A 14,847-nucleotide genomic window follows, 5' to 3' on the forward strand; every position below is an offset into this window, starting at 1 on the left:
TATCAGCTTAATATGGGAGGAAATCCCGAAGTGATGCAGGTCTCAAACGTTTACCACTTCGGTGAAACCCACGAGCACGAGTATAGTGCTGACAAACATAGAAACATAATCGGGGTTAACCGGGATTCGAACACACAATCATAGGTTTCTGGCGTGACCAAGGGACGCAACCCTGCTCATCGGACTGCGGCGCCTTAGACGACTGGGCCACACGTGATGTTACTTACACATAATTAAAATGATAATAATAACAATGAAAAATATAGCTGCAAGGAGCAATAACGGGATCCATGTGATACTTGTGTTTAATAATAATGATAAGAAGAAGAAGAAGAAGAAGTGCATTTATATGCGCCAGATTCCATTCACCAAGTGGATGCTCATACACTATTATTATTTGATTATCCAGTTTGGATAGATCCTTTTGGATGCTCTGTCATTTGACTACACTATTCAATGACGGTTTTAGCTCACCTTGCACTGAAAGATTTACACCTACTATCAACCAAATGTACAAATTATGCACGCACGCAGGCACAAAAACATATGTAGGTACGCCAAAAGATATTCTCTCTAACACACACACACACACACACATACACACACACACACACACACACACACACACACACATTCTTGTCGTAAAAGGTGACTATGCATGTCGTGAAAGGTGACTAACGGGATCGGGTGGTCAGGCTCGCTGACTTGGTTTATGCATGCCATCGATCCCAATTGCGTGAATCGATGCTCATGATATCAATCACTGGATTGTCTTGTCCAGACTCGATTATTTAACAGACCGCCGTCATATAGCTGTAATATTGCTGAGTGTGGCATTAAACAACAAACCAGCCAACCAACCAACAACGTGATCCGAAGAACTATCATGAATATACGCGGCTGTCAATAAACGAGGTTAATGTCAGCTACCTTCATACACTTTACTGGCAGCGTTAAAGGTATCATAAAGAATGTCGGGACTTAAAGTCACAGAGTTGCTTCCCTTAGTCGTGTCAGGATCCGCCAATCGCTCTGATTATGATCTCATATACATGTATATCAGCACATTTTGTAAAGGAGTATCTGTTCCTGTGGTGAAATTGTTCCTGTGTACTATTTTCCTTCATGGGATTTATATTTACGGAACACTTTTTACTGTTTTCCACGCTACATTTACAAAGGCAATATTTGTTCCGGATGGAACTAATTGCACGTCCATCTGATCATCGTTGAAAATAATTTTTACTCTTGCTCCTACGTTTCAACAAAGTGTCACCAATCACAACACTCCTCTAACATTAAACTGACATGCTGTGACGCTAAAACATGCTGTTCAAAGTGGCGTTAAACCCAGTTCCCTCATCTCAATGAAAAGTGTAAAAGAATTGGCTTAAATTTGAATTAAATATTACATGAACGCTTATATAGTAAGTAACAATCACAAAAACGGAGACGAATGTCACTGAATCGGTGAATCCCCAATTCCTAGTCATGTTGGTATTCGTATTCATGAAAAGAAACAAAATTGAAGATAGAATTGTTTTTTTAAAACACATGCCAGGTGAAATGTTTCATTTGAAATCAGATTTTGGTCAATAACACACCCTTTGGAATAAGGGAACTAACTCTGCATACGTACTCGAACTCGGTATGTCAAGACATGAGCCTTTTCAGTTTGCCTAAATTTCTCTCTCTCTTTTACCCTTTTACCACGTTACTGCAGTGATGAGAAGGCCGAAAGAGTAGTCATTATAATATGGACAGAACCCTCATAGTTTACGTTGTTGTCTTCAGAATAGGAGATAGTGGGAGTGAAGTGGTTTACGGTTAGGTCTCGAGGCACTGTTGTAGATGGGAATGGAGGCGGATGCGGATGTTGGGGATGGAAGATCGTCGTAACTGTTCTTTTCAAGCAACAAAGGTACCTGATGTCGCCACTGGTACCAAAGCAGGACCTTTTAAAAATCACTGCAGCTTTTAAACAAAAGTTGTCATGAATTGTAAACGTTGGCTTCGGTGCAAGGGGGCGGTTTTAATTGAATGGTTGTCTCATTGCTTTTCTGGTATTTCTGGAATTTCACCAATAACACAGCATTGTGTTCTGAACAATACTAAACTAGTTCCTGCGTATGGAGGTTTCTAGGCCATTTATACCCCTTTTCAGAGGATCCACTTCTAGTTAGGGCTGTATAGTTTACACCAGGTTGTGGAACGTGTTATTTGTCAAGGCGACGCTTCGAGAAGATTGCTTGGATAAATTATTTATGTGATTTACCGTCCCGGTTTCTATACGAATAGGAGATTTGCAGTGCAAAGTTCGATTTCCATAAGCGGATTTTCTGAGAAATATTGCTCTTTTTTTGTCTCGAACAAAGAATGTTGGAGACAAAGTCAGGGGTATTAGTGATCCCTGCTAACCTTTAGCCTTGTTTGAAAGGATTTTTTAGTGTGGATACAAAATTTATGGAAAAGCAATAACATCACTTTGGTTAACTTGGTTTCTCAAGCAGAGGACATTTCTGTTTGGTTGAGTTTGCGAGTGAATAAGTGAGTTTGATTTAATCCCGCTGTGCACTTTTTCAGTTTTTGCATTGTTTCATTTTGATGCATCAGGAGGGTCCAAAATGAGGCAGTCCATAGACGTGTACTGCTTCTGAGAAACCAGTGAGCAAGGCTATGGGTCGTAACTCCGCACGACGAATTGTGATGCTGAAGTAGACTTGGTCACCCGGGTGGACGAATGTTTAGATATTGTACCTTTTGGCCACTACGCTAAGACACCAACTATGTCGCTCGGCTGGGATCCCAGTTCCTGCTGCACGACCACCTGCTTAAAGTTGCCTCGAGATCCGTCAGGTATGCTGTATGCATAGAAGCATGGCAGGCGCATAACATCAACGTGGAGTGAATGAGTATTGTCTCACGCGTCTTGGGGGCACACAAAACTAGCTTCACAGATTCTACCATTTTGGAAATCGATCCAGGGTTTTGGCGCAAACAGCTTTTAGCGACTTTACTAATACCCTAAGTGAAAGCAAAGCCTTCTCACATCACAGGACAAGTATACTAAGTTGCAAGTGGGGAGGGAGAAAGTCATAGAAATTGTACCTATGTATAATATAAATGAATTATGAACATTACTAAATGATTTCTGTAATAGCAAATATTGAATTAGTGATATTTAGGAGATAAACATACTGTGTTTTCAATGTAGAGCTAGGTTACCTGTAGATTTAACCCCGCTAAATTGAATTTGGAACCGAACGCACAGCGTGAGGTTTCAAATGTTAAATTTTAGAATTGGATATAGAACAGGGGAGTAGTTTGAGCCTGATATCAAAGAATCGGATATAGAACAGGGGTAGTAGTTTGAGCCTGATATCAAAGAATCGGATATAGAACAGGGGTAGTAGTTTGAGCCTGATATCAAAGAATCGGATATAGAACAGGGGTAGTAGTTTGAGCCTGATATCAAAGAATCGGATATAGAACAGGGGTAGTAGTTTGAGCCTGATATCAAAGAATCGGATATAGAACAGGGGTAGTAGTTTGAGCCTGATATCAAAGAATCGGATATAGAACATGGGGCGGGGGGTAGTTTGAGCCTAATATCAAAGAATCGGATATAGAACAGGGGAGTGGTTTGAGCCTGATATCAAAGAATCGGATATAGAACAGGGGGAGTATTTTGAGCCTAATATCAAATATTTGGATATAGTAAGGTGAAATTGGGTTTAACGTCGCGTCCAAGATTATTGCACTTATATAGCGACGTGCATGCACATGTGTGTGTGTGTGTGTGGCTGCTTGTACTAGTCCGGACTGATGCTGATTTATAGTGCTAGCTCACTGAGATACCATGCCGCAGTTTAACATGAATACCCCACACATACACCACAGTATACTGACTCCGAGCCGACCAGTCCTTGCACCAGACAGGGTAACAACAAGTACCATCCTTTAACGTCTTTTGGTATGACGCGGCCGGGGATCGAACCCCGGACCTTCCGCTCTCCGGGCGGACGCTCTACCACTAGACCACGGAGGCGGTCCTAATTGGATAAAGAACAGGGGGAGTAGTTTTAGCCTGATACTCAAGAAACGAATATAGGTCAGGGGTAGTAGTTTGAGCCTGATATCAAAGATTCGGATGAAGGACACAGAGAGTATTCTGATAATAAATCATAGGGTTTTTGTATGGTCATTTAAGAGAGGCACCTGGAGTTTTTTTCCAAAAAATGTTAAATATAAAACTTTGATAAAATAACTGGTACTAAAACACCTGACAAACAATATGTGGGATTGTTCTTAACCTGACATTTCAGAATGAGGATGAGGGGTTGAAAACCTTTATAATACAAGATATGTTTGATCTTTTCTGTAATTATTTTAGTTCAAAACAAGGGGAGTCATTTGGACCCAGTAGGGGAGATAGCTGAGCCTAGAGAGAGTGGTTTGAGCCTGGCTAGTCATGTAAGCCTAGGCCCATATGACTAGAGTCAAATTTAGGGGGAATCGCTTGAGATAACTACATGTACACCAGCACTAAGATATTATATGTAGTATGGATAAGGGTTTTTGTTTGTTTTGTTTGTTTGTTGTTTAACGCCACACTCAGCAATATTCCGGTTATATGAGGGCGGTCTGTAAAATAATCGCGTCTGGACCAGACAATCCAGTGATTGACATCATGAGCATCGATCCACCCAATCTGTATCGGGGTATATTAGAGGCTGGGTATTTTCTGCTTTTTACGTTTTATATTTACAATGGGTTAAACATGTAAATCAACAACACTGCATCACAGGATTGCTACGGCACTGGTTTTTAGTTTTTAGCGCTATCGTGTCACTGGATTTACTGGTCGATCACTTTAGTCTAGTCAAGTCGCGATTGTTCACAGGATGCCGTCGTATGGCGGGAGTACTGTTGTGTGACGTCACGCAACAAACACTTACTGTGTAAATAAACACGCAAAGTGGGGAGGATTGCATCAGTGGGTTGCAATCAGGGCATAACCCATGTTTGATGAAACTGATGAGGAATCGATAACAGCCTAGCTTGCATCCGTTTCGCATTATCGAACTGCCATCCTAAAAAACTTTATCTCAGCACATGTTTGAGTACAAGAGATACAGATGTCTTTGTCAGCTGTCCTGTTGCGTAATTGTTATAATATAACTTAACTTACAATAGATTTATGTAACCGTTTGTTCTCCCGAAATGTGACATTTTTTTGAAGATGTGTCAGAATATGGAGACCCTTTTCTCAATCCGGTAAATATTACAGCTTTTGATAAGCTACGACTGGGATAACTAAGGCGGAAATATAACATTCATGAAAGAGTAATTGATACATATAAATGTACAAAATTCCAAATATTTATGGAACCTACCCATTATAACATGGTTGAGGTCAAATATATGACTCTTTTATTTCTTTAGTGATAGAATTATTCATTGAACCGTTTGGTAAGACAAAACAAATGTTTATCGATAGATGTTTGGTTGTTGAGACACACACAGCGATACCACCAGCCTGTCTGTGAATAATCTATTCACTGAAGCATTGCCGCCAGCGTATGATGAGATGCTATCAACTAAGTCGCCACGCCTAAACACTGACCCATTTAGTCGCCTCTGAGTGAGCTAAAATTTAACGTCGCATCGCCATTATTTCAGCGATATAGCGACGATAGTCACCGCTGACGATAAACACACATGAATGTTGCTCAGTAGCTTTTCAGACCTAGTGTCACTCCGGTCTTCATTTGTGTCTGTAATTATTCAAAATCACATCTTCTCAATAGTTTCATGGACCTTTTATCCACACCCAACCTGTTATGACGCAACCCATGTGTAGTCACCTCAAATATTTAATCGCCTGTCACCTATGAAGATCCGGGTTAGAATATTTCTTCAGCAACCCATGTCGAAGAGGCGACTAACGTGATAGGTTGGTCAGGCTCGCTGACTTGGTTGATGCATGTCATCGTATTCCAATTACGTAGATGGATGTTCATGGTGTTAATCACTCGATTGTCTAGTCCAGATTCGATTATTTACAGACCGCTGTCATTTAGCTGGAATATTGCTGAGTGCGGCGTTAAACAACAAACAAACAAATACTCGCCTGTCCGACGTCTCCTAATGTTAAGATCTTCAAAGCTACAGCAAGTAGGACATTGTGGTTGCTGTGTCAATATGCTTCATAAATATGTATCCTATTTTGTATTATGAGTACCACTCGGGTGGGCCAGACACGGGTTGTCTACAGAAGGGAGGTAATTGTGTAAGTCACATTCATAGGGGGGATCCGACACCTCACCTTGACAACACATGAAATAAACAGCTCCTCACAGCATAAACTAGGTCAGCTGAGAAAAGCGTATTATATCCCGAAGGCACAGGGTCATAATATATCCGGGTCTATCCTTAACACTCCATACGCCTCTCTCGGGTGTTCCCAGTCTCGGGTAATTGTTCAGCTGAATAATTGCGATTGACTCAGTCTCGTATGTCTCTCTATCGTCACGTCAGGTGACGTATATGTACATGTAGTGCGGATATTTATTCTTACATCAGATGTTACATCTACTGTACATGTGCGGGTTATTTAGAGAATGGGACAGTTGAATTACATGAATACTTACTGACACATTGAAGCGGTACAAGTTGAAAGGCGAATCTTCAAGGGCCGTGGCTTCGCATTTCTGTCAGGCCTGGTAAATGTATGTATGAATCTGATACACCGTTGTGGACAGACATATCTGTTTATTGAAGGAGCCTTGTGTCTCGTGACGACAACAGTGTGAATACAGTTGATTCTACTACCAAGATGTCGGACGCTCGCGTACATATAGTCACATGCTTGAATGTTGACTGTGAAATACAGTATGCTCGAATGTGTGAAGATCTGGAGACCCGAGGGGTCGTTTGTGTCATGGAAGGGAGGGGGGGATTATGGCATCGGGTCTACTTTTGTGAAGAGGTTCAAGAAAATTGTGGAACACATATATATATGAGAAAGTCGCTACGTAGCTTCAGCAAGAACATTGAACATTTTCGAAACACACTTCCCTTAAGGACACAATTGCATTGTACAATAAAAAAATAAAATTTACATTTCAAAAGATATATCAGTATATCTCAAACGTCTGTATCACAGATGCAATGCTTTGTGAGATGGTTGGCAATATATTTTCTGGCGGTTGATGCTGAAGATCATACCAATATATTTATACTGATTTACAATCTCAATAGGTTCATTACTAACTTTCAAGCTGTGTTTACATCCTACTGTCAAATAAAACTATTTGCGTGTGTTTTCTTCAGATTCATTTTACAAAAAAATCATTTATAGAATTCAGTGAATTCTGTAATTCTAGAGGGCTGTCAGCTAGCAGCACAGGTGCTCGCATATAACAATACTAGCAGACAGATAATTCCAGCTATATGACGGCAGATAATTATAGACAGTTCATCACCACCAAGGCTATAGCTAAGTGTTATACTTTCCACATTATTGGATACAAGTTAATTTTCTATGTCATTTATGCAGTAGTAGTGGTAAATGTTATGTTCACCTTGCATTGTCTTACACCACTTTTACAGAATATTTGTCATTATGTTCTACACAGGATATCGTTCATAGATTTGATTAGTTTAAATCTGTTACTGTTTATATTATATCTCAAATGTTTTTGCCAGTGACAAGTTCTCCAACCATTATCGAGAAAGCCTTACTAAAATGTATGAGTGTGTGAGTTGGGTTTAACGCCGCTTTTAACAGTATTCCAGTTATATCACAGCGTGTAAGCTTGATGTGGGAGGAAAGCCCGAGGTCATGCAGGTCCCTGGCTTTTACCACTACGGTGAAACCCACGAGCACGGGTATGGTGCTGACAAACCTAGAAACATAATCGGTGCGAACAGGGATTCGAACACACAATCATAGGTTTCTGGCGCGCCTAAGGGACGCAACTCTGCACAGCGAATCGCGGCGCCTCAGATGACTGGCTGAAATGTATGGAGGCACAATTATGTAGTATATCAGATAGTTTATGGAGCGTAAATATGTGTTTATAGGATTATCTGAAATATGGTTTCAGCTTGTAAGACTCTACCTAGAAACGTAGATTTAACGAATGTAACAAATTTTGAAATTTTGAAATCAGTGCACAGTTTTATTCTATCTTCTTGCCGATTTAGAGATATTGTCTGAGATGTTGGTTTTGCTATGTGATACTGCGATGTTGTTGTGCTGGATGTAAATAATAACGTAGCTGTAGTTACGAAAGATAATCCACAGAGCAATAATTATCTTTAATGTCAATTTTATAATGTATGCTATGTCTCATGTCACTTTCAATTCATTGTAATTTGTATGTTTATCATCTTTGGGAGAATTTGCTTGTTTGCCAATCCCTCTGCTTTATGGAAGTAAGTATGTTTATGCCTAGAAACGTCGCTATTTGCAATGAACCAACTTTGATAGAATGCCAAGCAAACAGAATAATATTATGTTGACTAAACACTCGTTTAAAAAGGTTGCTGATTGTTTACTAAAGAAACTTATAATCCATCATGTGATGATTACACCTTAACAATACCACGTCTATTTGGAAAGTAGTTGTTGATGTTGGTTTGTTGTTTAACGCCGCGCTCAGCAATATTCCAGCTATATGACGGCGGTCTGTAAGAATCGAGTCTGAGCCAGTCAATCCAGTGATTGATATCATGAGTATCGATCCACGCAATTGGGATCGATGACATGTATCAACCAAATCAGCGAGCCTGACCATCCGATCCCGTTTGTCGCCTTTTACGACAAGCATAGTCGCCTTTTACGACGCAAGCATGGGTTGCTGAAGACCTATTCTAACCCGGAATCTTCACGGGTCTATCTGGAAAGTAAGTGGATTAATGTCACCGAAATCTATTACTGAGAATTATAAATGTCATACACTCATTGGCGTTAGTTTTTCCGACACTAAACTGTCCAGGTAGAGAAGTGTCTATATTTGCTACTTTTGTACAGAAAAGCTGTTTAAATGTGTTTTACTGAAACAATTGACGTTAGTTTTTTTCCGATAATAAACTGTCCGGATAGGGATGTGTCGATACTTACTACATTTGTATCAGCAAATATTTTTAACAAATGGATTATTGATACAACAATTGGTGTTAGTTTTGTCGACAATAAACTGTACAGGTAGAGAAGTGTCTTCAGTTGCTGTTTAAATGAGGTATTTATATAACAATATGAGTGAACAACATAGCGGCCATGCTCGATGATCGATCCAGTGTATTATGTATCACTGTTTAATTATAAATACCCCGGAAGCATTTTGTTACCATATATTTTCATGCGAATGGCATGACGCTAAAGACAGTCATCGAAGCAAATAGTACTCTCACGTGCGAGATAAATGATTGGCAAAGTACTGATGTCGGAGATGGAGATGCAACGTCATATCAATAATTAAACTAGGACAGCGAATGGGTTCAGGGTATTTATCATAACTGAAAGGATACTAGTATATATTAATACATTTGATAACGAGTATACATAGCGCAGAGCATCGACGTTCACACAAGATCATACATATAAATCAGTTTGAATGTTGCATCAACAAAAAGGTAGTGAATGGGCATAAAAAACAGTCATATATGCAACTTCACAATGATATCGAAAACCATGTCACGCTATGTCGCAATAAGTTTGCACTGTTCGTTAAGAATGCAACACTGATAACTGCGCGCAAAGATAACAACCGAGAGTGTATGACTGACTGCTGTAGCGTGCGTTATAATAACAGGCCTAGGACGGGAACAAAATCCGCCTTTTGCAATAAGAACCTTATTTTGGGAAGGTGGCAAGCGGGTTCTTAGAAAACAGGTCATTGTTATAAATACGTAGCAGCATGCGTCACCGCTTTTTATCTCTTTGCTATCGTTAACTTTATAAACTGAATGAATGTGAGTCTACAGAATTTGTATTATTCCTTTACGTTGGTCATTTGATTAATTTGGCATACCTTGTACTCGAATTGCCAAAACAGCAACCGATGTTTACAATGTAGAGCTAAGTTACATGAAGACGTGGTATTCTAATATCACGTGTCGATTGTGTGCAGGTGTGCAAGAAGATCCAGTTTCTAAAATCCAGTCGAGCGTTCATCATCTGTCTATATTGTCGCAAAGCGGACAAATCAAAACGCTGCATTTACTTGCCTTTTTGGCGTCAGTCATTGAATGTGACCCGTGTGTACTGACTGACTTTATAGTGACACTAAAGAAAAGTTTAAGAGGTAAAATCAACAACCCTGCCCGTGAATACACTGTACGTCGTAAGAGGGATATCTTCAGATAGAGTGTTGACCTGTCATTTATTGCTCTGGCAGTGAGATATGTCGGGTATTGTTTGGTGCATATCTATGCCTACATGTGTGTGAACTTCCCAACTTTATAATGTCACCAAATAAAAGTATAAGTGGCAATACAAATACACTCTGCACTTAAACGCAGTGTACATGTACGTTGTAAACTGGATGCTTGCACTTCTTTTCTTTGTTTGTTTGTTGTTTAACGCCGCACTCAGCAATATTCCAGCTACATGACGGAGGTCTGTAAATAATCGAGTCTTAACCAGACACTCCAGTGATTGACATCATGAGCATCGATCCACGCAATTTGGATCGATGACATGCTTCAACCAAGTCAGCGAGTCTGACCACCCGATCCCCTTAGTCGCCTCTTACAACAAGCAGCGTCGCCTTTTACGGATGCTTGCAGACAGATGGTTGACTAATTATAGTCATAGCAGTGGAAGTGAGATATGTCGGGCATTAGATATAGACTCTTCGGGCATTAGATATACACTCTTCAAAAAAAGAAACGCACAGATATATTTTTAGTAAATGTATTTACCTAATAAAGTCGATATATTGTTGAAGACCTATTCTACCCCGGAATCTTCACGGGTCGGTCTTCGGCAACCCATGTTTGCCGAAAATGGCGAATATACTTGTCGTAAAAGGCGAGTAACGGGGTCGGGTGGTCAGGCTCGCTGACTCGGTTGATACATGTCATCAATTCCAATTGCGTGGATCGATGCTCATGATATCAATCACTGGATTGTCTGGTCCAGACTCGATTACGTTACAGACTGCCGTTATATAGCTGGAATATTGCTGAGTGCGGCGTTAAACAACAAACAAACAAACAATCATTTATTAACCAACGTATACTGTATTCGCGTTTCTTTTGTCGGTGAGTATATGAACATCAAATGATTCTTTGTAGACTCAGTTAGTCTTAGGGATATATTTAGGGCACCTTTTTCTTTTATCTGGTCTTATTGGTCACTGTTCTTAATTCCACATCTATTTTCCAAATTATCAGGGTCATCCAAAGGTGAACTTCGAGAGATGTGCCGCCAGTCTAGACTTTATGACAGTAGCAACAGATCAAACACAGTTCGCTGTCTTCTGACCAAAGTCCTTCCAGAAATCTTTGCAAATAAGGATATATCTGTAATAGTGGAACTTCTGGCGGTTCCAGTTCCTGTGATACAGAATAAAGTTTTAACTAAACTCGGGGACATCCTACTTTCAACTAAACACGACACTATTGATCGGGATGATCTGAAGTCAGCTGAAAAGGCTTTGCTTGAACGCTGTCTGACAGAGACTGATGTTATAGGGCCCGTGTTCCTGCACAATTTGATTTGCACGTACCTTCTGACTCTCACCTATTTGGCGGTGTCCCAAGAATCTCGTCATTCAACCTTGGATTACACGATCACACGGGTAAAGCAATTCATTTCACAGCCAAGCTCGGGAAACGAGGTTCTTCTGAGTGACATCAGTGTGTTTGTCGATGACATACAAAAACGTATTGATGACGTCACCAAAGCAGTCACAGCATGTGGAACGAATTGGAAGCAACTTTGGTCCGTGAAGAAGAAATCCTGGCCTGTTCATTTCTCTATGGTCTTGGGGACACTTATGGAGGTAAAACAGCAACTTATGTTGATAGTAAACATTCTAAATCACAATGCCTAATTTCAAAACTCTTCCTTTCCCCTTCAAGTCTTCTAAATTGTGGAATTTGTTTCTTGAAAGCATATAAATGATTTTTGTTTGGTGTATCACCTTGCCTAGAATTGTATTACCCTTCCAGGGATTTCCGTTTTGTAGACTATTCACTGGATCACTGTTACCATACATATAAAAAAGTACATGTATGGCACAAGGTCAATATGTTTGCCGATACATTGCCGGTACATTGACAAACACCTCTTTGATACCGACCTATTATCATGTCATATTTGAATAGTGAAGTGACATTTATATGCTTTCTTTTCTTTTAGATAGAAAAGTCTGATGTTGCACTTTGTTACATTTCCTAAATCAACTCACAAAGCTCGAAATTGGAAAGTTTTCTGTTTTGGTAAAGTCATAATGGAAATGTAAACCTCAAAGTAATGTTTGTTTCAATCGACCAATCGGCGTTAGGCAAGTAAGGCTGCAATGATATAAAATAACACTTCCGACTTTTAGTTGTTTTAAGAATGTTATGCCCAAAGTTCAGTGGCACAATTGAGCTTTAAACTAAACTGTTTTGTTTCTTGAAACAGGTGTTTCATGGCGACCCCCAGACTGCCCTCGTGGCCTTAGACACACTTCCAACACTACTGAAGCCAGGGAAACCCAGAGTTCGAAACGTGTTAAAGAAACCAAAACCACAAAAGAGAGTTGTACAGTTGGTCACTACTGGGATGGTTGCTTACCTGAATGTCTTAGGTAAGTGCATACGTGGCTGTCCCAGGATTGCGTGGAATGCCCATTAAATTAATGTAATTTAACAGAAATGCATTAACATTCTTATATCACCCAAGTGAGTGAGTTGGGTTTGACGCTGCTTTTACCAGTATTCAAGTTATTTCGCGGCGTGTCAGCTTGATGTGGGAGGAAAGCCCCAAGTGATGCAGGTCTCAGACGTTTACCACTTCGGTGAAACCCAGGAGCAGGGGTACGGTGCTGACAAACCTAGAAACATAATCGGGGCGAACCGGGATTCAAACTCACAACCATAGGTTTCTGGCGTGCCCAAGAAACGCAACTCTGCACAGCGAATCGCGGCGACTCAGACGACTGTGCCACCCGTGCTCCCTAATATCAGCCTCAATAACCAGTTGTTCGCATATCCCCTATCAACGGACCTAAGGACGTTGGTTTGAGGTTTCTATTCAGTATGAAGAACGTTACAATGGAACGACTTTGCGAGATATGAAAGGTGTATTTAAGTAAATCACTGTCACTTCGTTAACAGGAGATGCGGTAGGTGAGGATATAGAAGATCGTGCAAAGGCTGCTTTCACAGCTCTTGGATTGTCACTGAAGGACTTGGACAGAAGCATTTATGTCATGACAAGATGTTTATTGTTTTCGCAAAGCCCTGTGATCAGACAGGGTGCCGTTTCCCTGTGGAAAGATGCCAACGCTGAATCAACACACAGTTTGATGGTGACAGAGGTTCTGACACATCTACATCCAATCAGCATCAACCGCCTGCACAAGCAACCAACCAACCATTCTACAAGCAGCACAAGCTGGAAAGTAGCTTCTACTCAAATTGGATCAGAAAAAATCATGATACACGTCAATTTACCAACAGGTATAAAACTAGGAGGTGCCCAGTTTCGTTAGAACTAACGGCAATGGTCCAATAGGTTTTTTGCTATTGGTTCAAATCGGACGTGTCAAAGTGCTGCTTACGCACACTGTACACTTTATACATATATGAATTATTCGTTTAGCTCAAGTATTTGACTGTTTTCTGACAGAGTATTAGTGGCAGCACTTTTCTTGAAAAAAAAGGGTATAGTCCTGACAAACGTTTTACTGGGCTTAGCTTTACCATTTGTTCTCGCAACTGTACCTATATATCTTGATAAGGTACTGTAATTCATCCTCTATCTATTACTTAGTTTGTGTGATCAGACATCAACACTCCACGTTATGGTCTTGCTGCATACAAACTATGGTTTAAGTATTTTCAAACTTTCCAGAGGACGTCCTTGTGGAACATAGCAGAAGTCCCTCCAAATCGTCGGATTGTGGTCACCTCACTACAGTCGAAATTCTGAGAGCTCTTTCTACACATAAGGGTATCCTGTCTATGTGGGCGTACAGAATCGACCAGTTCCCTGTTTTCTACATCACTGAGGATTACAGCCAACAGAACTTCCAGAAGGTGCTTTATTACAGTGCCAAGAACAAGGACTGGTTTAATCCTCTTGAGCTCGTGCAGTTCCTGATACAAGCCCTGGAAGCAGTTATCGCCCTTCATGAACATGGCACAATACACAGAGATCTTACTGCTGCCAGTTTCGCATATAACAAACAGAGCAAATCTGTCAAGCTGTGTCGCTTCATATTGACTCGAACATGTGGACGAGACGAAACTCTTGTTGGTATGTCCATACATGTTCTACTTTTGGTAATGCATTAATAAATACACTCATCTGTAATGTAGACAAATATTTATTGTAATTATGCTTGCTACGTATAATGACTGACTTTATTGTTAGACAGAGAATGTTCAACCATTCCTACGAGATGGTCTTCTCCAGAGTCTCTCAAGAAACGCCATTTCTCTATGCGGTCTGATTATTGGATGGTTGGGCATCTCATCTATGAAGTCATCACACACGGTTGCCTCCCGCACTCAGATCTCAAAGGACAAAATGAGACCTCCATTGGCAATCTGGTGAATGTTTTGGAACACCGTAAATGTGACAATAACTGTATATTTGTTTAACACTATAAGCAACACTGA

General features: G+C 40.4%; 1 protein-coding gene across 1 annotated transcript in view; it reads left to right on the top strand.

Moving 5' to 3' along the window:
• The window catches only part of LOC139452306 (uncharacterized), a 34,222-nt gene that overhangs the window by 7,318 nt on the left and 12,057 nt on the right, over nucleotides 1–14,847 (top strand). Inside the window, exons 2-6 of the mRNA XM_071233732.1 lie at nucleotides 11,407–12,017; nucleotides 12,644–12,809; nucleotides 13,339–13,683; nucleotides 14,078–14,482; nucleotides 14,600–14,778. Coding sequence (XP_071089833.1) covers nucleotides 11,407–12,017; nucleotides 12,644–12,809; nucleotides 13,339–13,683; nucleotides 14,078–14,482; nucleotides 14,600–14,778 — 1,706 coding nt within the window. The remainder of the gene's footprint in view (nucleotides 1–11,406; nucleotides 12,018–12,643; nucleotides 12,810–13,338; nucleotides 13,684–14,077; nucleotides 14,483–14,599; nucleotides 14,779–14,847) is intronic.

This window comes from Haliotis cracherodii, unplaced genomic scaffold (genome assembly GCF_022045235.1).
Source record: "Haliotis cracherodii isolate W230 unplaced genomic scaffold, xgHalCrac1.p SCAF_9, whole genome shotgun sequence".
NCBI classification, from domain to species: Eukaryota; Metazoa; Mollusca; class Gastropoda; order Lepetellida; family Haliotidae; genus Haliotis; species Haliotis cracherodii.